A 21,798-nucleotide genomic window follows, 5' to 3' on the forward strand; every position below is an offset into this window, starting at 1 on the left:
AGTAGGGGGTGGGGAATATGCTGTACCAGTGCACTCTCATCAGAGCTATGCTGTCAGGGTCTCCAGGGGCAAATGCAGAGACACCAATACACAGATGGCCTTGGGCCCCCACAAATCCTGGGGACCAGTGGGGGTTGGGCCCTGTGGTACATCAGGACCCTTGAGCCTTCTGCCCCATACACATTAATTGGGATAGGTCATAAATATAAAGGGAAGGGTAACCCCCTGTCTGTATACAGTGCTAGAAAGTCCCTCCTGGCCAGCGGCAACATCCTGTTACCTGTATAGGGTTAAGAAGCTCCGCTAACTTGGCTGGCACCTGACCCCAAAGAACCAATAAGGGGACGAGATACTTCCAAATCTTGGGGGTGGGGGAGAGGAAAGAGAAAAGAGGCTTTTGTTTGTGGTCTTTGTTCTCTCTTGGGACTGAGAGAAGCCAGACAGAAATCCATCTTCTCCAACCCAGCCTAATCCAAGTCTCCAATATTGCAACCAGTATAGGTAAGCCAGGCAAGGCGGATTAGTTTATCTTTTGTTTTATGTGAATTTTCCCTGTGTTAAGAGGGAGGTTTATTCCTGTTTTCTGTAACTTTAAGGTTTTGCCCAGAGGAGGATCCTCTGTGTTTTGAATCTGAATATCCTGTAAAGTATTTTCCATCCTGATTTTACAGAGATGATTTTTACTTTTCTTTTTTAATAAAATCCTTCTTTTAAGAACCTGATTGATTTTTCCATTGTTCCAAGATCCAGGGGTTTGGGTCTTTGATGCTTTTGTAACCAATTGGTTAGGATATTATTCTCAAGCCTCCCCAGGAAAGGGGGTGTGTAGGACTTGGGGAGGATATTTTGGGGGAAGACATCTCCAAGTGGGCTCTTCCCCTGTTCTTTGTTTAAAACGCTTGGTGGTGGCAGCATACTGTTCAAGGACAAGGCAAAGTTTGTACCTTGGGGAAGTTTTTAACCTAAGCTGGTAAGAATAAGTTTAGGGGGTCTTTCATGTGGGTCCCCACATCTGTACCCTAGAGTTCAGAGTGGGGAAGGAACCCTGACAGAATACAGTGTTGTTTACTTGTACTATACCTTTGTGGAAGATAGGTGTACAATGTTAATCCTTGATACTCTGAGTTTCTGTGCATCCTATTTCCATATGTGCTGGAATTAGGGGTGCTGTTGCACCCCCTAGCTTGAAATGGTTATCATATACAGGGTTTATAGTTTGGTTCCATGGCTCTCAGCTCCCCTGTCCATTTCCACAGACTTCATTGAAGTGGAGAATGAGATACCCACACCACTATCTGTTTGTGGAAATTGATTTGTAGAAGGCCCTGAAAGTAGCAGCAAAAGTGCAGGTCATCCATGTGTGGTTGGGAGCAAGGTGTGTGAAGCCCACATGCTGTGCTCTGTGGGGATTCCCTCCACCCCAGCCACAGAGGTCTGCCATAGGCCAAAACTGGGTAGAGTGTGACGGGACCAGTGAATCAATACATGCACTGGTAAACCCAAGATGGGACTAGTAATGGTCACTGAGCAGCTAGTCAAGCTTTAAGCGGGCAAGGGATTCAGTGTCTGCTAGACTCCTGCAAAACTCCTTTGTTCACAGCTGGCTTACTGGGCTGACACAGGGGTAAGATCTGGCTTGCTTTCTTTTCAGGGTTCTTTATAACCTTATGAAAATCAATACCTTCTCCATTTGTTGCTTTTCATCTCATCTGACCAAGGGAGACTCGAAGTCAAATCATCAAGAGCAGTGCTTCCCTTTTAATTATTTGTAGTTTGTAAATCCTCTTTAGTAATTTCCTGGACCCTACCAGTAATCCTTGTGATGAATGGTTTGCATAACTCCTGACTTATAGGTCATGCCACCTTGGTCACTGATTCAGCTACAGCTCAAATAAATGAATTCACCTGGAATAAGTTTTAAATTTTATTTAAACTTGTTCCACATATAAAATACAGCTAACTTAGAAAATACAAAAACAGTTAGTTTCCAGAGTGCTGTACAACATTGCTAAGACACAGCAGCAACACAAAGGCCAGATGTGTTCCTTACACCTGCCTTGCTTAAAAACTTCTGGGACCAGGCAGTTACAAACTAACATTTTCTCTGTGTGTGGAAAGTTTCTGAAAGACTTGCTGGCATTGTATGCACTTAGTGAAGTGCCTGACTATTCCAGGTCAGCAGCTACGTGAAAGGATTGCGCACATCAACTTCCACACACAGTAAAGTGGCCTCTTTGGGCCTCATTCGGCCCATCTTGCTGTGTCAACGGCAGTTTTGCCCCACTAAGCGGAGCAGAGTCAGGCCTTATATGCAGAGAGACTACTGTGTTCTCCATGTGGAACTCCCATTGAAGTTCATATACAGGGGCCTTGCAGGATCAGGGCCATTGTTCAAATGCAGGTAGATCTTGTTACACAGTTATCCAGAAATCTATAGTGAATGTTTTCTTCCAGTATTAATCTAGGATCTCTTCTATATTTGAATTTTTCATAATGAAGTAAATAGACTAAAGCAATTTAACAACTAAAAGCAATTGTGCAATTCTTCTCTTTCAAGAACAATTTGTGGAATGCCATTTTTGATTTACAGAACCTGTTTCCTGAAATAATCCTATATTGGGAATCCATACTACAATATGTAATGTAAAGCTTCCCAAAGAAAAAACAAACATTCAATTCCACTGAGCAGGATGAATTTGGAGTATTAATCAGTTCCCACCAACCAAGGATAATTCCTCTTTATACTTTGGTTTTGGTGTCCCTAAAGAGGTCTCTAAGAATGCAGCACTGTTACACTCGATCATTCTGCCTTCTAGCTCTTTAAAGATTGTGCACTCAACAGGAGTACGTTTGTACCATTATTTGAAAAGGAGTCTTCCAAAAAAGAGACAGATATGCAAGTGTGCTGCATCCAAAGATAGGACACACAGAACATGGTGGTGGTGCTCCTTGCAGGAGAAGAGGACTGCTACAGCAGCCCTTCAGGCAACGCTTTTGTGACCATTTCTAATGGCAGAATTCTGGTTTAGGTGCACAGAACACTTGCAGCACAGCTTTCAATGGACTTTTGCATCGCAAGAACAGCGTAGAGCTGTGCCACATAAGCGCATGAAACAGCAACAACTGTGTGTTGTGTAGTATTGCCTGTATTTACCCAGTAACATTTGAAAAGGACTAACTAAACACAGGGCTTGCCAATATGGCCACCAAGAAAATAGTTAAAGGATGAGAACTCTTTTCAACCAGCTGCAGCCTGCAAGACATTTATATGGTGAAGTGATTGTGGCTTTGCCCCCAGCTATTCGAAGCTAGGATGCAAGTTCCCCATTCCCTTAGTGCAAAGCTCTGCAGGGATGGGGCTATTCCCTTGGTTGCACCTGAATTCGACCTTTTAGCAAGGCAGAAATGTTGGCAACATTGAGATCTAAATCCCAAACCATGTACTTGCTGACTTATCATTCCCAAATGAACCCACTGAGAGTTTGGTCACTCTGAACTGCCCTGGAGAGTACCGCAGGGGAAAGTGCACATGTCAAATGCCTTACTTCTCAAAGAGAATAGGAATCACCCGTTTGAACGCTTTTGGCTTAGGGCAGTTTGTTTGTTAAGGAGGATTTTTGTTTGCTTTTTTTAACAGAGAGCTGGCAACAGCCAGAGCCCCTCCCTGCACAAAACGCACAAAGTTGTCCCCAGCTAATGGCCCCACAGCATAAAGCCCTTTCTCCTGAACACATTGGTAGGTGAATGGGTCAACGTCGATAGGGTTCCTCTTGGAGTTGACTGGCTGCTCACTGTCAATTGCCAAGTCAATGCCATTATTTGGTAGGAAGGAGAGGTTGGGGTTTGAGCCAATGAGAACAAAAGCCATAGAAATGTTAAAGATTTTCTGGTGACCGCTCTTATCCTGGAAGACACACTTCTTGTCCTCTCTGAAGGACAGGACATGATGTTCAGGAAGGCTGATATAACATTCATATGGCCCGGGACAAGCAACTGACTGTTCTTTCATCATCTGGTGGACTTTGTGGTACTCTGGATACATCATTTTGGGGAGCTGATTGAAGATGAGACCTGGATCGTTGACCCTTCTGCGAAAGGCGTGTATCACTGGGATGTTGCAATGGTGAGCAAAGAGAATTGCATCAGCAGCTGTCAGCCCGGCACCTACAATCAAGACTGGATCTGATGTCATGCTAACCTTCTTGTTCTTCACTGCTTCTTCAAGGGCAGAGAGTTTGTGATGGACAAAAGGAAGGTTCTCTCCATTAACTCCAAGGTTGGTTGGACTGTCATATGTTCCAGTGGCTAAAACCACATTCTCTGCATAGATGGAGAAGGGTTGCTGACCACCATTAATGTTTTTGATGAATCCATCCACCTGGAAAAGATTTCCACTAGCAATCTGGTCATCTTCCTTCTCTTTCTCGGGGAAATCCCAGAAGGAGTCACTGTTCCCCTCAGAATCCTGCTGTGCATAGCTGGAGCTTACATCTGGGCTCACTTTCCTCACAGATGTCACAACACTCCCACAGATAAAGTTCTTCTGCAGCCCTTTCTTTGCCACATAATGTTGGTAATACTGAGCAATGTCTTCTGCTGTGGCTCTGTTATTCCTGAGGCCCCTGTAACAGGATATTATAAATGATGGTTGAACAGTGAAATTCAGAGGCTTCTCCCTCCTCAGTTGCATGTACTGAAGGGCTATCTATCCTGGCACTAATGGAGAAACTGGGCCTGCATTCTCTTCCTTGCTAGTTTTACCCCAGAGCAATCCAATTGATTTCAGTGGAATTACTCCTAATACACAAGTCTGAACAGTTGGGCTCACTATCAGGAATAATTGGAAGAGGCAATACAGTTGGATATGAAAACCCCACAAAAACTTTAGCAACATATTTACCCCTTTACTACCCTCCCTATCACTTCCAATTTATTTTTTTCTCGTGAGCTTTTCCAGACCTAGGTTTATAGCATGTACATTCTAACAATAGCAAAAGTAGCCTAAGTATTTGCAATCTAACATCTGAATGATTACACTGTACTTTGTCCCACTATACATCTGTCTGATTAGAATACTTGTAAATGTGGGACAATATATAAATGGGCTACACTATCCCAAAATTATGGTTTCCACACCGATTAATTCAGATTTTTAAATGTAACTGCTGGCCACATGCTGATCTGTTACCCCAGTGTACATTCAGAACTAACTGGTCTGCGGTCCATGGAGTTACTCTGAATTTATACCACCAGCACTGAGTACCAAATAGATTTTTCTTGGGGATTTCTTCGACTCACTGAAACTGGCCATAATAGATAGCCAGCTGGACTTCATACCAGATTACTTATTTGCCCAAAAATCCTTTGGCTATTTGGGCAGTCTCCTCACCTCCTCTTTTTCCTCATCCAGTCTTTGAGCTGAAGGTCTGGAAGTCCCATCCATTCCCCTTGGCTCAAAGTGATCGTAGATCCCTCAATAAACTGCAAGAACAAACACCGAATGAGTTAAGCAACTGAAAATGAAAGGAAATAAGCACTAATGGAACAGGAACACTGTTCTGTTAAGTTCCAGTAAATCAAACTTTAGTGTCACCAAGGGACCTCGGCTGATCCAGATGTTTGAATGGAACAAACGGCAGTAGTAGGCTGGGAGGGCAAATCTCTCCTGCACATTCAAACCAGCTCACTTTTTGGTGGGTGTAAAAGCAGAGCCCTGCTGGATCCTGGTTGTCTGGCTGATTAGCTTGTTCAACCCTTTACATCTTTAATCATGATACTGACTATTGTGTCATACATATTTCATAAAGTTAAGCATTCATGTCTACATACATGCCAGGCACCCCCAGGAGGGTTTCTGCCAAGGACCAGATGGGGAATGGCTCTGTTGGTCTTGTGCCACCAAGTGAGGACAGATTCTGCAGTTCCACCAAAGTCTGTATCAGGACGCAGCAGAGTGTCAAAAAGAAGAGCCACGGGGCTCTGGGATCGTCCCTCCAAACCTTCAGACAGGTACTCCAGATCCTAAAAGACAAGGCAGATACTTAGAGCCTGCATCATAGAACACATGAGATCACCTCAAAATGCAGCAGTAATGTAATATCATTAGGTGCTCAGTAGAGCTGAACGTCTCTTAGTCAGAATAAGTCCGATATGGCACATAAGCCCGGTCTGGATGATTTGAGCAGCGCATAGCCCTTGTGCTGGCCCTATATACCGTCATGATTTGGGAAACAAATTAACCCATGCTTAAGGCTTCTGTTGCCAGCATGCTCTGGGCATATGATGGTGGTGATGTGTTCCATCTACTTCTTCCTGGTAAAAGGCAAATTCATTTGATACAAACCTGGTCTATAATGGAGACTTCTGGTGTTTCCTCTAGTTTCCTCTGTAGAATAGGATGAGGATGAACAGAGCCCCTTTTGATGTAAGGGATATAACCAGACAGCAGGTAGGAAAGGCAAATTCCTGAAGGACCATTCCCTGAACAAACACAATTAAATTAATATTGCATCACTGTGGTTGGAACAATAGTCCTTTTAAAGCATCTTACCAGATATGCAGTATGGTCCAGTGGATAGATTTTGACTCAGAAGAACTGGGTTCTAGTCTCAAGTCAACCATGGTTCTGCTGCATGGCCTTGGGGAAATCACTTCACTTCTCTGTTTCCCTTTTTGTCTGTCATATCTATTTGTATTATAAGCTGTTCAGGGCAGGGGCTGTTTCTTACAAGGTCTACGTACAAAGCCTAGCACCCTGGAACCCTGATCCCAGTTGGGACCTCTTAGTGCTACTGACACTAATAAGCTGGGGTTTTGTCAAACACTGGCAAAATAGCAGGCTCGGAAGAGAGCTGCATTTTTCAAAGGATGATGTTCAGGAATTAAACCTGCTCTTGGACTTTGAGGGTACATCCACACACTGCACACTACACCCAGAGCTGTGGGACCCACACTTGTGGACTCTGTTTCCAAGCCTGTGTTTGAGCACTCGCACTGCATTGTAAACCTGGGTTTACAATTGCTGCACCCAGATCACAGCTGTGCTTCTGACTCAGGTCTACAGCTTGACCCTAGTCCACACTGTAAAACGACAGGACCCAAGCCACAGCTGGACTCCGGCTCTGACCCACCCCCTAGCAGGGTCCTAATTCCCACGTCTTGAGTGCTTGCTGACCTGAGTCAGAGTGATTTGTATATGGATAAGGGGGGGGGGGGCTCAAACCCCAGAAGAGTTAAGGCTTCATTCTTTCCTGCCTAAATGCAACTTGCATCACTTCATAATCTTGAAGGAAAAATCAGACACTGCTATGATGTGCATTCACGTGGGATAGCGAATATCTGAGATGGTGCTGCCGTACATCAGACAGCAGGATCAAGTCCTTGGTGCCTACTGCTCAACGCCACTGTCTACAGTCATTTTGAAGCAAGTAGGTTATTAGGAAGAGATGTAGGATCTTTATTGCTCACTTCAAGGTATTACCTCATAGGGCCAAGGAATTCAGACCTGGACTCTTCCCAGTTACCACTATGTGACAGAAGATATGTAGAGCAGGGGGTGGGCACACAATGTCTCATATGCCAATTCTCTAGTCACTGGGATACTGGTCACTGATTCTGCAGAAGACCCTGTTCTGAAACTGGCCAAATTTCTCACCTTAAATTTGGACGCTCTCTAACCTGTTGACTGATTGATTTAACTGAAGCTAATGGAGTTGCTATTGATTACAGTAGGTCTCCAATCAGCCCTATAGGTTTAGTTCTCTCCTGTCTTTGTTCTCTCTCCTTCTATTCACTGGAAGGAGGCAGTGAGCTGGAGGTTGGGCAAAGAGCTCTCCCTCCCCCACCACCACCACTCCTCAAAATATGACACTTTGAACAAATAGCTGGATGGCTAAAATTTTCCTACTGACCACCCAACAACTGGCTTCAGAAGCAAATATACATACTCTATGTCAGTGTACAGTGGAGTAGTGTGTGGAAAGTTTTCACGTGGCTGTTTTCCAATATGTTTAATATTTTACAGTGTCTATATAACTAGCTGTCAGCCTCTACAGCTCAAAGCTTTGTTGCTCTTTAGTATATGACTAATCACCATTACATAATGCAGTGTCAGAAAACCAGTCAGGGTGACTCAGCAGCCTGTAACATTCTGTGTGCACTTTCATAGCATTGTGGACATAATCCCTGCTCTGGGAGCAATGAACTGCAGGGAGCAAAGGCCACTTCTCAATTCTATTCCTAACACTGTTCTCACTTAGATTAGAGAAAAAGCCAAGTGTAAATAATGATGGAAATAAAACCCCAATAATTAACTTGAAACAGAACCAGGATATAAGTCATCCTTAACTTGCTCTTTTGTTGTTGGGGTTACATCAGAGTTCCTGTCCAGTATTTAAACATCTGGTTACATGAGGCAGAGTTATGGACAAAGCTGCATTTATAAATATGAATCTTTAAGTCCCATAAAGTAGGCCAGATACACTCCTGCCTTTGTGTCCCTTCATGCCACTTCAATGGCACAAGGAACCAGACAGCAGCTGGATCTGATCAACTGACTGCCCTGGCACGAGGGAGCTCTCAGCTGTCACAGAGCCAGTATAGACAACCCCTGGAGTACTCTCCAGCAATCTCCAGCTGGCAATGTTCCTGGAGCTGCTCAAAAAACCAGAGCCTCCCTTCTCCCGTGCAGGGGGCGAAATCTCTGCACTGGTAACACTCAGAGTGGTCTTTAAGTTAAACTTGTTTTGGAATTGGACCCTTTTAAAAAGGTAGTACCAAGAATTTACCAATCCCATCCCAAGAAAAACAAGCTTCTCAATTGTCTGTCTAAGAATGCCTCTCAGGATTCAGCCCCCTGGGACAAGTGTCCACCTCACAAAACTACTATACAAAGGATTAAGTGGAACTTTTGTGGTGCATAAACCTTGTACGGGCTCACTCCACTGGGGAGAATTTCGCCCTGGTTTAGATGGTGGGCATGTAACAAGCCCAGCACTAGCAAAGCATTGAAGCACTGACTCCCAGGAAAGTCAATGGGGCTCATGTCTTAATTTAGCAAGGCACCTAAGCACAAGCTTGAGTGAAAAGGGAAGGACTCCTTTATGCCAGAGAAGCCTCTGCTTGGTCATAGCTTATCACGTCAGTGACACATCTGATATGAGAGTGAGCGTGTCTAACTAACCTCAAGAGGGCATTTGCAAACAAGAAGTTCCTGTTCCTGATTCACTCAAACATCAAACTAACTGGCTTTCTAAAACTGTGAAGAGAAGCATAACTTTTGCATTCCTACAAACAGCTGTTTTAAAAATTAAACTACTACACATATTTTTCACTGTGTAATCCTGAACCAAACCCCATCGATCTCCATGTAAAGAGTCTCAGAGACTTCAGTAGCTTTGGATCAGACCCTAAACCAGAGGTGGGCAAACTACGACCCGCGGGCCACATCCGGCCCGCAGGACCGTCCTGCCCAGCCGGAGCTCCTGGCCTGGGAGGCTCGCCCCCAGCCCCTCCCCCCCGTTCCCCCTTCCCCTCAGCCTCAGCTCACAGCGCCAGGCTCTGGGCAGTGGGGCTCTGAGCTCCTGGGGCGGGGCAGTGCAGCTACAGAGCCTGGCCTGACCCAGTGCTCCAGGCAGCGCGGTAAGGGGGGAGGGTGCTCAGGGGCTATGGGTGTGGATAGGGGTCAGGGCAATCAGAGGGTGGGGAACAAAGGGGTTGAATGGGAGCGGGGGGGCAGTCAAGAAGGAGAGGGGGGTTGGATGGGGCAGCAGTGGGCAGTTAGGGGCGGTGGATCCAGGGGCGATCAGGGAGAAGGGGTGGTTGGATGGGGTAGGGGTCACAGGGGACAGTCAGGAAGGAGAGGGGAGGTTGGATAGGGCAGGGGCTCTGGGGGCGGTCAGGGGACAGAGAGCAGCAGTGGGGTGGATGGCGTAGGGGTCGCGGGGGCCGGTCAGGGGGCAAGAAGCAGGGCGGAGGGGTCGAATAGGGGGTGGAGGCTGGGCAATGCCTGGCTGTTTGGGGAGGCACAGCCTTGCACTAACTGGCCCTCCATACAATTTCAGAAACTCGATGCGGCCCTCAGGCCAAAAAGTTTGCTCACTCCTGCCCTAAACACATACACTCAACAAACACTAAACGTCACAAAATTAAACACTAGTTGACTCCTTGCCAGGTGAAAGTCACAACACAATAATTTCAAACCGCTCCAAAACACCCATGAGACAAACAAACAGGCTCAACTGAATGTCCTAAAGGTCAGACAATTCTGTTTTAAAACAGTAATAAATGATCATTGATATTCTTATTTTCTTAAGCCAAATTATCCTTTCTTGACTGTAGCAAAAACTGAGGGGATATCATTCCCAGAACATTTCTAGATTTAATTACAGCTTTTGGAACAATGCATGAGGATGTCAGATATAATAGGTCTTAGTAAGACTACCGCACTGGAGAACACAGATTACATTGCCAAAATATTACTTACCTATAACAACAATGGGAAGTGGTTTGGAATAACTTTTGTTTGGGACTTTGTTCAACACTGGATACATCTTCACATCTGAAAGGATTCAGGACCAGAAAAATCTACCTGTAATGACAAAAAAGCGCAACCATTAACTCTTTTTTTATTAAAAAAAAAAAAAACAACAAATACTCTCTCCTCTTCATAGCCCTCGGTAGCAGCTGATCTAAAATATTATCACTCATTTTACATACAATGGAGTTCAATTTCAGCTCCCATACAGTATAGGTGTAAATTTTGTATTGGAAACCTATGGCATAATTAGGATTTGACCTTAAACAAAAGAAGATGTCCTTATTTTAGTCCTTCATGGACATTTTTGGTCCACATGACACAACTGCCAGCCTCTACTCAAGACAGGCCAAGGACTCAAACAACAGGGAACGTTGCAGATGGGTCATGGGAAGATTTTCCCTTCTCCTATGAACACTACATATCATGGGCTAAGTTCTTGTTACAGTGACTTTAAGGGCCATTTGGTAATTTTCCAAGCTGTTTGTGCTAACCCAACATATTTCTTCAAGGAGGTTCTTGTGACATTTGTCTTTTTAGAGAAATTTGCACATTCATGGAGCGTTGGAGTTTGCATCTGAGTCTAAACTTCTGCTTGAAGACTTGAAAGCTGTTGGCATCATTTTCAAAAAAAAATGCCCCATCACGTTGCTAAAGGTTTGAGTAATTTGAACTGCTAAAGCACTAAACCACTGGGTGCAGTTGTTAACAAGTTCTTTTAAAAGCAATATCCTTGTTCTCTTGCAATGAGAGGTGTTACTGTCACATTCATGGAGTGACAAACTATTTATGTCCATCTGTTAATCTGACATAGGTCCTTAACAACACTGAGATCCCATGTATATGTAGAGTTCTGAATCAGAGCTTGTTAAGCCATCCAGTGACAAATAACAAACCTATCATCCAATCTCCTAGCAACTGAGTAGGAAAATAGGAGTGAGACGGGTTGGTAAACCCTTACCTGTCCTGTCCCTTGTCAATTTTAATTCAGCAGCACAGTGACCAGGCATGTACACTAAGTGCAAGCTAGCCACACCTAACTCACTGCTATCTTGAGGCTGCAGTGACTTTCCCACCGTAAATAAATAATTCCAAAGTTGTTTGAATGAATTTGTATTAGTCATCTGTACTTTCAGTGCTGCTAATCCACTGAGTCCAGAAAGGGTTACGAATTCTCTGTTGTTACTAAGTCTAGACAAACATTCTCAATAGAAATCTTCAGCTAGCCTCCAGAAAATGAAATTAAATTAACACGGTCATAATTTTGAAAGCCTATCAGAATCCGTTGAATGGAATGACTTGGCTCAGCAGGGCATTCTCGTCTTTTCATTGAGTGTAGAAAGATCTTTGGTAAGTGTGCTATACATTCCCAAACAAGCTTGGCAGGTCATAATGTTTGACATAATCCTCTCACCACAAATGTCATCCAACTGTGCAGCAGTTCAGTTAAACTGAAGTGTACTTCACTACTTAATGCAAGAATCTACTAAATTGCCAGCAGACTGCATGAGAAGCCACACAAATTTTACCTTGAAGTTCAAAAAAAAAAAAAAAAAAAAAAAAATCTAGTAATCAGGTTCTGAATATAGTCTTTGAGACGCTGATACTCCTGTACTGTACAATATATCCCTTTGCCATAAATGAACTGCAATTAGTCTTTTACCTACTGCCTTTCCTCTGGCAGGATCTCAATTCATGTTGCTAATTCTCACATATTCTGTGTGTTGGAGTAACTTGCCTCTGAAATGTAGCCAGCTGTGGAACAGAAGATGGTAACTATTCCAAAAGGGTAAAATTCACCCCTGAGCAGAGAGAAAGTGCAAGGCCTATGTACATTGTGTATAGTCTTTCTGGTGAAGATCTGCACAAAAGTGAATTTCAGCCATGTTGCATGAAAGATGAAGGGAAGTTAGTATCTTACTTCTGGGCATCAAAAACCAGTTATTAAATGCAATAGGTAGATAGACCAATGGCAAGAAGCAAGACAGCTTTGGCACTGGTAAAGTCAAAAAGTAGGCATTTCACTAACTTTTTGAAGAAGGTTACACTGGTGGGTGGTGTTCACAAAATAGCCAGTGTTTTCATGCAAGGGAAAAAAAATAGACAAACATGCAGTTTTAGCCAGTAACATCTCCCATCTGAACAAACAAAAGCATCATGGATCTTCTGGAATCAAGTCCTGGCTACTTTTTGCTTTGTACCGTTTCTTTTGACAGCATTCCACCACCTGGAAATGAGTGATGCCAAAGAGTCCATGCTTACCTGGTCATTAGGAATTAGCACATAGATATCTATATTTCTGCATCAAAACTCTAATGATATCTATTGGCCTTTAACTGTTATTAATTTATGGGTGAAAGAAATGAAATGATTTATTGTGACATTAAGTAACATTTGATCATGGCCTACTAAATGTGTGTGAGTGTTAAGCATGAAGCATTTAAATGGTGAACCAGATGATCCTGTGGAAAGGCTCAGTTAGTTTGAGCCTGTGAAATTCTTCTGTATTTTTTTTTTTATAATGGGGAGGGGGGATTTCTTTTTATTTTGTATTTGCTGGGGGTGGAGGGAGTGTTGAGTCCCGCCCCTGGAGAGGTGGGAGCCCCTGGGGGGGGGGGGAGATTGCAGAGTGAGCCTGCCATGCATTCACCCCACAGAGATGGCTCCTGCTGCTCCCATCCCATATGGCTGGGCCCAGCTTCCTGCCACACGGGGTCCCAGTGTTGCACAGGTTTGACCCAGCCTCGTCATGACGGAGGGGCAACCAGGCCAAACCTGAGCAATGCTTCAATCCCATGTGCCCAGTCACAATGCCCAAAGCAGGGAGCTGGGGCCAGCCTCACGGGACAGATGGCGTTGGAACAATTTTTACCGGGGGTGGGGGGGGGAGGCGGAAACCATGTATGTGAGTTATTACTAGTTCAAATTGGGGGTGCAGTAGCACCCCTAGCCCCACTAGTTCCAGCACTTATGTGTGGGGCAGCTTGCTCGCTCTGCCACCAGGTTGCGGTGGCCAGAGTGGGAAGCCAGACCCACCCCTGCAGGACAGGAACCACAGTAGCCACTGCTGCAAGGCGAGTTTTTCCTTTTTATACTTAGGTTTTCAAATTTAATTGTGTTATTTCGCATTTGCAAAAAAAAAACAAAAAAAAAAAACACGAGGGGTTCGAACCAGTGCTGAGCTGCCAGAAGCTGAAGGACCGCAGGGCTGCCAGGCGAGTAGAAATTCTCAGGGGAGCCTCCCCAGCCGAGAGCTCAGGCAGGACGGACAAGACAGTCCTGCGGGCTGCATGTGGCCTGCAGGCCAGAGTTTGCTGAACCCCTTTAACAACCGGTTCTAAACCGGTTTCAAAATTTAATAACCGGTTCGCGTGAACCAGCTCCAGCTCATCACTTGTTCTAACTATAGTAATCATGGAACATAAGTGTAAAGTCTCAGACTTTTATCAGCCCAGGGCCTGTTTTTATAACCAGGTTCTAAGTCCTCTATAAATAGAGCACTGTCATAGAAAAACACACTTGTAACTTTAACTATTGCAGGACAGCTGGTGTTGCCTCTGGGCATACTAGGATCTGAGCAGCACCAATACACAGACTGTGGCATGGTGAATTTCTAAACTAAATTAACAATAACTTTCCCTGGAATCTAACTGTGGAGACTTTCTGTCTAACTGGACGCATCTTCCCTCCCACTCTGCCTTTAAATCGCTTCCTTTCTTGATCCCTCCTTTTCACGTCTATCTGTGCAGCTTCTAGGCAGAGTCTCATATTGTAGCCTTGACAAAAAGCACTAAACTATATGCAGACAGGTTACAACCCTCCCACTCACAACTACTTTACCTGCTGCTGAAGGATAAGGCATTCCAGCCATGTGCCAGAGCTAATCAGAAACAGGCACATGGTAAACTCCCTGCTATACAGCCACATCTCTCCCCCCTCCCCAGATGCAATTGCAGGAGTTCAGCTCTAAGCAGTTGGGGTGGCTGTGTGAGACCAGGGAGTTGGAACTGCCATTCTATACAGCAGGATAGTCTCTCAGGCAGCATAAATTATAATGCACTTTACCTGGGTAGTGCCCGCCTGAAGAGTGGCAGGAGCTCTGACTCCATGGCTGTTCCACGCAACATACAGGTCCGTGTTAGGTTTCCTAGCAGAGCTAACCATGCACCTTCAGACTAGAATTTGTTTAGATTAAGCAGGGGAAGAGGAGGGATACAAAGTCCCTAAAAGACAGCCGTGTGTATTTCTCCAACACTCTGCAGAAACACTGCTGATAAAATGGCCGCATGCTGCCTGCAGATGGGCAATGGACCATGAACCAGCCACTGGCAGCACAGCGTAAGATAATATCTAGCAGCAGTCTCAGCAGCAGCATAAGTGCTTCTTTTAGGGGACGTGGGTGGGGCAAGATGGGCCAGAACCAGCTGTGTAGTTCTGCCTTCATCAGTAGCAGGTTGCCTTGGCCTCTAGCTGTTCTGCTCTGCTGTCATCCACCCCTACAGCAGAGGCCCAGGAGCTGTGGACTGCCCACGATAAGTCAATTCCCCCTTCTATGGCTTTTGATATGTAAAAGGAAGGAGACATTCATGGGAATTATACCCAGAGTTATTGGCAAGAGTAGCACCACTGGCTACACTGGGGGGATGTCTTAGATCCAAACCCAGACTGGATAAAACTAGCACTAAAACAGATAAAATAAAAACCAAGTGTACCTCCTTATGCCAATTTCATTGCTGTGCATCTTGCTAAAGCTAGGCGACAAATACCTCTGGATACCATTTCCTTATTGTGTAGAGTAATATGCAAACAACTGTGATGGAAAATAAGTTAATACTTATCCTAGCACAGCTCTATTGATTAAAGAAGTATTCCCTCCCTGCTTTACAGCTGTCACCTGTATAGTTTATAGTAATTACCTGTTTTATAATAAGAAAGCTAACACCAATGGGCCAGGTTCTGCACCAGTTTACACCTTTGCAAATGTGTTCCATTCATTTGCATGAATGGAAACCAGGATTTAGCTCAATATAGACTAGAAACTGCTGAAGACACAGGAGGGAAAAATTCTCTCATGCCATTAGAGCCAAAGATAAAATCTTTGGATCACTCTCAGAATGGAGAGGACTCATTCCCTCCATTGAAATCCAGACAGCGGGTCAAATCCTACTCACCTTCAGCAGCATTGCACAAGTGCCTAAGCTGCGTGGGAGTTTTCCCAGGGTTTATACTGAACTCGCTATGGAAGTGCAATGGGGGAAGAAGCTGGTCAAATAGAAGAAACTAGGTTGTTTTCCTTTTCACCTTCCTTTATGTAAAACACAACACCCAGTATTCAAAGTCAGCCAGCTCAATGATTCTGTTCATAGTATTGGCTTCTAATTTAGAATTCCACCTTAAATGTTCCTCTTCCTGCAACCCACCTCCCGCCCCAATCTGGAAGTGCTTTCTGTTCTATTATTACTGTGCTCCAGAATCCATCTCCCTCATTACCACCAATGTGTCTCACTGATTAGGTAATGTTCTGGCTAGGAGAAGTGCCTAACTTATCCATCTAGGGCCAAATCCTGCTCTCCTTACACATGTACTCCCATTGGGCTTAAAGGGATCACTCATGTAAAGCAAACCAGTGTGACCTCTAGTGCACCCTGAAAATACAACTGAAATGAATTAAAAATCCAAAGAAGAGAGAGAGAGAGAGCACGCGTGCGTGAGCAGTGATCTGTTAGCAATACACTGGAGCAACTTTAGTAGCGAGAGCCAAGTTCTGCTGCCCTGATGCAACCAAAGCTCCCAGAGTCATCCACAGGAGTCTTACTTAAGTAAGAACCATAAAACTAGACCAGTACAACACATGGAGAGATTTTAAGAAGGGCAGTGCAGCTGTAAATAATGTAGCAGCTTGCAGGTGTTTCTGTGAGATTCAGGTGTAACAGGAGCCACACAAACTTGTCACAAACAGCAGTTTCCATCAGTTGTTTTCTGTTTCTCTGTTAATTTGATAGGCAGCTTTTTGTAATGTCATTTGATTTCAGTCATTCATTTTTTTAAAATACTGAAACTCCAACAGTTGAGTGCAGTTTAAACTTTACTGCATCCTTCTAAAGTTTTAATAGAATCTTTCTGCTTGCATTTCTTCTCTGTGTAAATTCAAAAGCTTGTCTCTCAGCAACAGAAGTTTGCTGACCCTCCTTGTCAGTCTTATTCTTGTGATTCCAATGCAAAGCATTCCATAGACACAACTGAGGAACAATCCAGTTATGTGGTTCATTAAGCTGACACCTTCTTTCTAAGAGCATTCCCTTGTGCCATTCTAGAAAGCAATATGCTACTCATGCCTGGCTAATAAAGCTTTCTTTATTCATCTACAGTCCTCTTACCTCAGGAAATGAAGGTGATGAGAAGGAAAGTCTGTGTGTCAGTACCTGTATTTTTAGAGAAGCAGAACACCCCATGCATCTTGACCGTATATTGCTCCCAGCTCCAAGGCAGCAGTTAAATATACTAGGCAACCAGTTCCTAGTTTAAGGAGGTGGGGTTGAAGCCTGGGTGGGAGGGACTAGGAAAATGGCTCATAAGCATGAGTCAGCAACACTACCTAACTTACCCTGTTTATGAACGAACAATGCAGAGTCACTTTGTGCTGTTAAGTTGATAGTATAAAGGAAATAAATATGGTGAAAAACAGCCTGGAAGGAACCATGCCCCTGTTGCTCCCATATGACAAGAATCCAACACTCAGATTTAATCCCTTTTTATTTTTAGTTTAAGAGTCTTGTGTAAATTAATCTGAGTTTTATTGTGGTGGTGTTTGGAGTTTTATTCTTATTTAAAACACCTAGCTGACACAGCAATAATTACTGTAATTAAGGATGGCAGGATAGCACAGCATGCTTTCATTAAAACTGAAGGATCTTTTAGGACTATGTAGAGTCAGCAGTATTGTAATTACAGCTGATCAACAAAAATGGGGGGAAGGGGGATTTGCAACGTCCTCCCCTTCTGGTTGAGATTTTGAATTTCAACCACACTTTATTGTAAGAAGCTGGCTAGTGCATATTACATACACACCACTGCCCCCTAGTGAAATACTGGCAGACCAGGGGTCCAACTTTTCATCCAAACTGATGCAGGTATTGTGCGATCTAGTGAAGACCAAGGCTCTCAAGACCACCATTTACAATTAGGATTGCCAACTTTCTAGTTGCACAAAACCAAACACCCTAGCCCCGGCCCCTCCCTGAAGCTGCTCCCCTACCCCAAGGCTCTGCCCCACTCACTACATTCCCCCTTCCTCGGTGGCTCGCTCTCCCCCACCCTCACTCACTTTCACTGGGCTGGGGCAGGCGTTTGGGAGGGCGTGAGGGCTCCAGCTAGGGGTGTGGTCTCTGGGGTGGGGCTGGGACTGAGGGGTTTGGGGTGCAGGAGGAGGCTCTGGGTTTGAGGGCTTCAGGACTGTGCCAAAAGGATGGGGTGCAGGAGTGTGTGAAGGCTCTGGGCTGGCGGTGCAGTATCTGGGGTGGGGGCAGGGATGAGAGGTTTGGAGTGCAGGAGGGGGCTCTGGGTTTGGGGGGGCTCAGGGCTGGAGCAGTAGGTTGGAGTGCAGGAGGAGGCTTCAGGCTGGGGCCGACGGATTCGGAGTGTGGGAGGGAGCTGCGGATTGAGGCCGGGGGTTGGAGTGTAGGAGGGGGTGAGGGCTCTGGGGTGGGGCCAGAGATGAGAGGTTCAGAGTGTGGGAGGGGGCTCTGGGCTGGGGCAGGGGATTGGGGTACAGGAGGGGGTGAGGGTTCTGTGCTGGGGGTGTGGGCTCTGGGGTGTGGCCAGGGATGAGGGGTTTTGGGGTGCAGGAGGGGGGTCTGGACTTCAGGGGGGGCTCAGGGCTGGGGCAGGGGCTCGGGAGCAGGCTTACCTCAGGCGGCTCCTGGTCAGTGGTGCAGCGGGACTAAGCCAGGCTTCCTGCCTGTCCTGACACCGCGTTGCACATGCCCCGGAAGCAGCCAGCAGGTCCAGCGCTGGTAGCTGGGAGAAGGAAGGCAAATTCTGCCAAATGCCACTTTGGACAGAGAGAGGTGACTCGCATACACTGTGGGATGGGTTCAGATGCACCCCCAGTGGACAAGGTCCAAGAACAGACAGGTTGTCCAGTGTCATCAACCAAAATGTAGGTGCGATACTTCCTAGGCTTGGTGGGCTCTTACAGGTGGTTTGTATCTAAATTTGCCACAGTAGTTGCCCTTCTCACTGACCTGGTGAAAAGCACCAGTCCCAGGAAGGTACAGTGGACGGAAGCCTGTGACAGGGCCTTCAGAACCTTAAAGAGCCAGCTAATCCAGGGGCCAGTTCTTTTACACCCCGACTTCACGAAACAATTCATTTTGCAAACAGATGCATCGGAAGTAGTCCTCCAAAGCGAGGAAAATCCAGTCCTTTACATGAGTAGAAAGCTGTTCCCTTGGGAGGTGAACTACTCAATGATTGAGAAAGAGGCCCTGGCTGTGAAATGGACCATAGAGGCACTTCGCTATTGTCTCCTAGGGAATTCCTTCCTACTCGTCACAGACCACACTCCCTTCCACTAGCTAAACTCCATGAAGGACACCAATACCCAGATCATGAAGTGGTAACTTTCCCTGCAGCCCTACAACTTCCAGGTACTCCATTGTCCAGTAAAGATATACAGAAATGCCAATTTCTGGACCCAATCTTGGGTCTTAGCCTTAGGGGAAGGGTATGTGAGGGGGTGTATAAGTCCCACAGTGGAGAACCACAGGTTAACAAGCAGCTCTGAGCCAAGAAGGCCTCACCAGCCGCACCTACTGGGCATGCTCACAATGGAGGCGGCGCTCACAAGGAAGCAGCCCAGCTCACTCAGGGCGGACAGAGCACAGGAGCAGGCTGCTGGTGCTCCACACCACCTGTACTAGACCCTGCTGCACAGCTGCAAAAGGCCCCCATGGAGACCAGGAACAGAGGGCCATGGGTGAAGGAGAAGAGCCTCCAGATCACTGTCCGTGAGAACGCCAACCATGAGGTCATGAGCCAACCCTTGTTGCAACTTTGGAGGTGACTAAGGAAGTTGTAGGCAGTGACCCTGGTGGCATGCTGTGTATCTGACCGACCTGTCACAGGGCCCTCGGTAGAGCATGGTGGGCCCGGGTTCCCTTACCACCAGCTGTAGACTCTCGCCGCTGGGCGATACTGCCAAGGACTCTTGCCACTGGGAGATATTGCTAGGTTCAGACACCGAACCCTCCAACAAGGGCCCAGAAGAATTTTTTTCCTCTTTAACTTGACATGTGTGACACTTATTGCCATAAAAGTACAGTAAAGTTAAATCCTAGTGAAAGTGACTGAATTAAGTTTGAGAGGATGGAAGGTTGTTTTCAGGCCCTGTTGATTCACGTAACCCCAACTGGATCTGAGCCACAAAGTTCAGATATAAATCTAGGCTCTAATCTGAGTTTCCCCATAGTTCAATGGTTCTTAAAACTTAGGGTTTGTATTTATTTCTACATAACTCTGAACAGAGATTTTCACTCTTTATGGTCACATTCAATATTTCTGTTTTACTTATTCAGTAATAAGGGATTTGCTAATTCCTCATGTAGAGAGTTTATTTATTTTAAACAGCTATTTAAGGCGCTTTTCCCATTTCTGGGACTGCCACTCTGACCTCTTCTCCCTGTATAGTAATGTTACCCAACTTGCTGCGGCCACAAGAATTCAATTACATCATTGCTAAGCAATGTCTCCTTCATACAGTATTCATAGTGTATGGATGAATGTTACTACTTTCTCTCCAGCCTATAAATATGTGGGGCCACATTTTGATTGCCTTAATCACGGGAAGATCCTGCAACCCTTGTGGAAACTAACAATTAAGTCACTAAAAGTTACTTTTAAAAGTAAAGTTTTCTTACATGCTTTAAGGTTGCCAGATCTGGCCCTTGGGTGGTCTCACTAGGATGACCACACTACACCCCTTTTTGGCCAGGACAGTCCCTTTTTTAAGCCCTGTCCCAGCCGTCCCTACTTTTTTGGAAAAAGTGGGCATTTGTCCCATTTGTTCTTGCTAACTGATCAAGTTGGCAAGAACAAACGGGACAAATGCCCACTTTTGTCAAAGTGGGGTGCAGAGGAATGTGGGAGGGGGTGGGGGCAAGCGGCGATACCTGCCCTGCACAAGGTGGGAGGCAGGGGTGTGGCGGGGAGCAGGCAGGGCTTGAGCAAACAGTGATTCCAGCCCCAGCCTTGCGCCAGGGGGCAGGCAGAGGCTTGGGCAACTTGCAGCGACACCAGCTCCAGCCTGATGAGGGGGCCAGCGCCACAGGGAGTGGGGGACTTGGGCCAGCCCTGCGTGGGGAGGCATGGGAGGAGCCTTGGGCTAGCCCCACACGGTGTCCCATTTTCCCTTTGCGAAATTTGGTCATCCTAGTGTCTCACTCAAGTCAACGGGACAGCTTGCATCCGTAAGGCAAGCAGAACTGAGTCTTTTCTGAACTCAATGTTCTCCTCACAATTAAAACCAGTAGATTTCCAGATGAAGGAGACAATTCAGTTAGAGATCAATTCAGCACTTTCTATTTGCAGTCTGAAAGAATTTGTTTCAGATCAAAGATATCCAGGGAATAAAGAGTGACTCCTGATGCTAAGTCAAGGCTCATAGCTTTTAAAAACCTGATAAGGGGACAGGAAAAATGCAAGACGAAGATAGCTCATGAGAGGAGAATTCTAGATTGCCTAAGAGCCACATCAAAAAAGAATATATATACTGCAAACTCATTGGTTTAAAACACCCACAATCAGTTGCTTTAATGACTATGAAGCCAGTGTTTCACTGTATTTTTTTAAATATTAAAACTATCAAATGATCTTTCTTGAAATCTGACTCACTAAATACTTAGGTCTGAGTGAATATTTTTCTGTACTTCTCTTTCAGGTTGCCTTTGCCTCTCTCCAGAGTGGTGAGAATTATGAGATTTTGTATAAATCTGGTATGAAAACTATCCTAAATCTTTGACGAGTAAAATAGTCAAGACCTTTTCGTGTATTTTCCAAATCTGGGTTTTCTTACTCCTAAAAGATCCCTCTATCAGAATCACCTAAGAGAAATTAAATTTCTCAAAGAAACAAGATTGTTCAGGTAGATGATTAAAACAGAGCTGCCCTATATCTAATTTTTTTAAAATATATTTTAAATTATTTTTAAAATCACACAATATTATATTGCAAAGACACATCAAAACTGAGCCTCCATACTATACCTG

The 21,798-nt window shown here is 45.2% G+C and overlaps 1 protein-coding gene across 3 annotated transcripts; it reads right to left on the reverse strand.

Annotated features, from left to right (window-relative positions):
- Nucleotides 1-1,911: 1,911 nt before the first annotated feature.
- On the reverse strand, nt 1,912-17,042 carry OSGIN1 (oxidative stress induced growth inhibitor 1). Of its 3 annotated transcripts, none has more exons than XM_073307533.2 (6): nt 16,957-17,042; nt 10,484-10,588; nt 6,344-6,480; nt 5,830-6,021; nt 5,390-5,481; nt 1,912-4,622 (listed from the first exon to the last, which is right to left on the reverse strand). In XM_073307533.2, exons 2-6 carry the CDS (start codon nt 10,548-10,550, stop codon nt 3,605-3,607), a joined length of 1,506 nt encoding a protein of 501 aa, XP_073163634.1. In that variant the 5' UTR covers nt 10,551-10,588; nt 16,957-17,042; the 3' UTR covers nt 1,912-3,604. The 3 variants fall into 3 exon arrangements, with proteins under 3 accessions (XP_073163634.1, XP_073163632.1, XP_078704214.1); XM_073307531.2 differs by having other exon boundaries at nt 16,912-17,039; XM_078848088.1 differs by lacking the exon at nt 16,957-17,042 and adding an exon at nt 11,496-13,059.
- Between the last annotated feature and the right edge of the window lie 4,756 nt (nt 17,043-21,798).

Source organism: Lepidochelys kempii, chromosome 12 (genome assembly GCF_965140285.1).
Source record: "Lepidochelys kempii isolate rLepKem1 chromosome 12, rLepKem1.hap1, whole genome shotgun sequence".
NCBI lineage: Eukaryota > Metazoa > Chordata > Testudines > Cheloniidae > Lepidochelys > Lepidochelys kempii.

Bases quoted from the DNA above. Each gene is read 5' to 3' on its own strand.
- OSGIN1 (XM_073307533.2), bottom strand. From the start codon at position 10,550: ATGTATCCAGTGTTGAACAAAGTCCCAAACAAAAGTTATTCCAAACCA. The intron at 6,481-10,483 runs GTAAGTAATATT...GTGTTTGTTCAG, and splicing joins ACTTCCCATTGTTGTTATAG to GGAATGGTCCTTCAGGAATT. The intron at 6,022-6,343 runs GTTTGTATCAAA...CTTGTCTTTTAG, and splicing joins AAGTCTCCATTATAGACCAG to GATCTGGAGTACCTGTCTGA.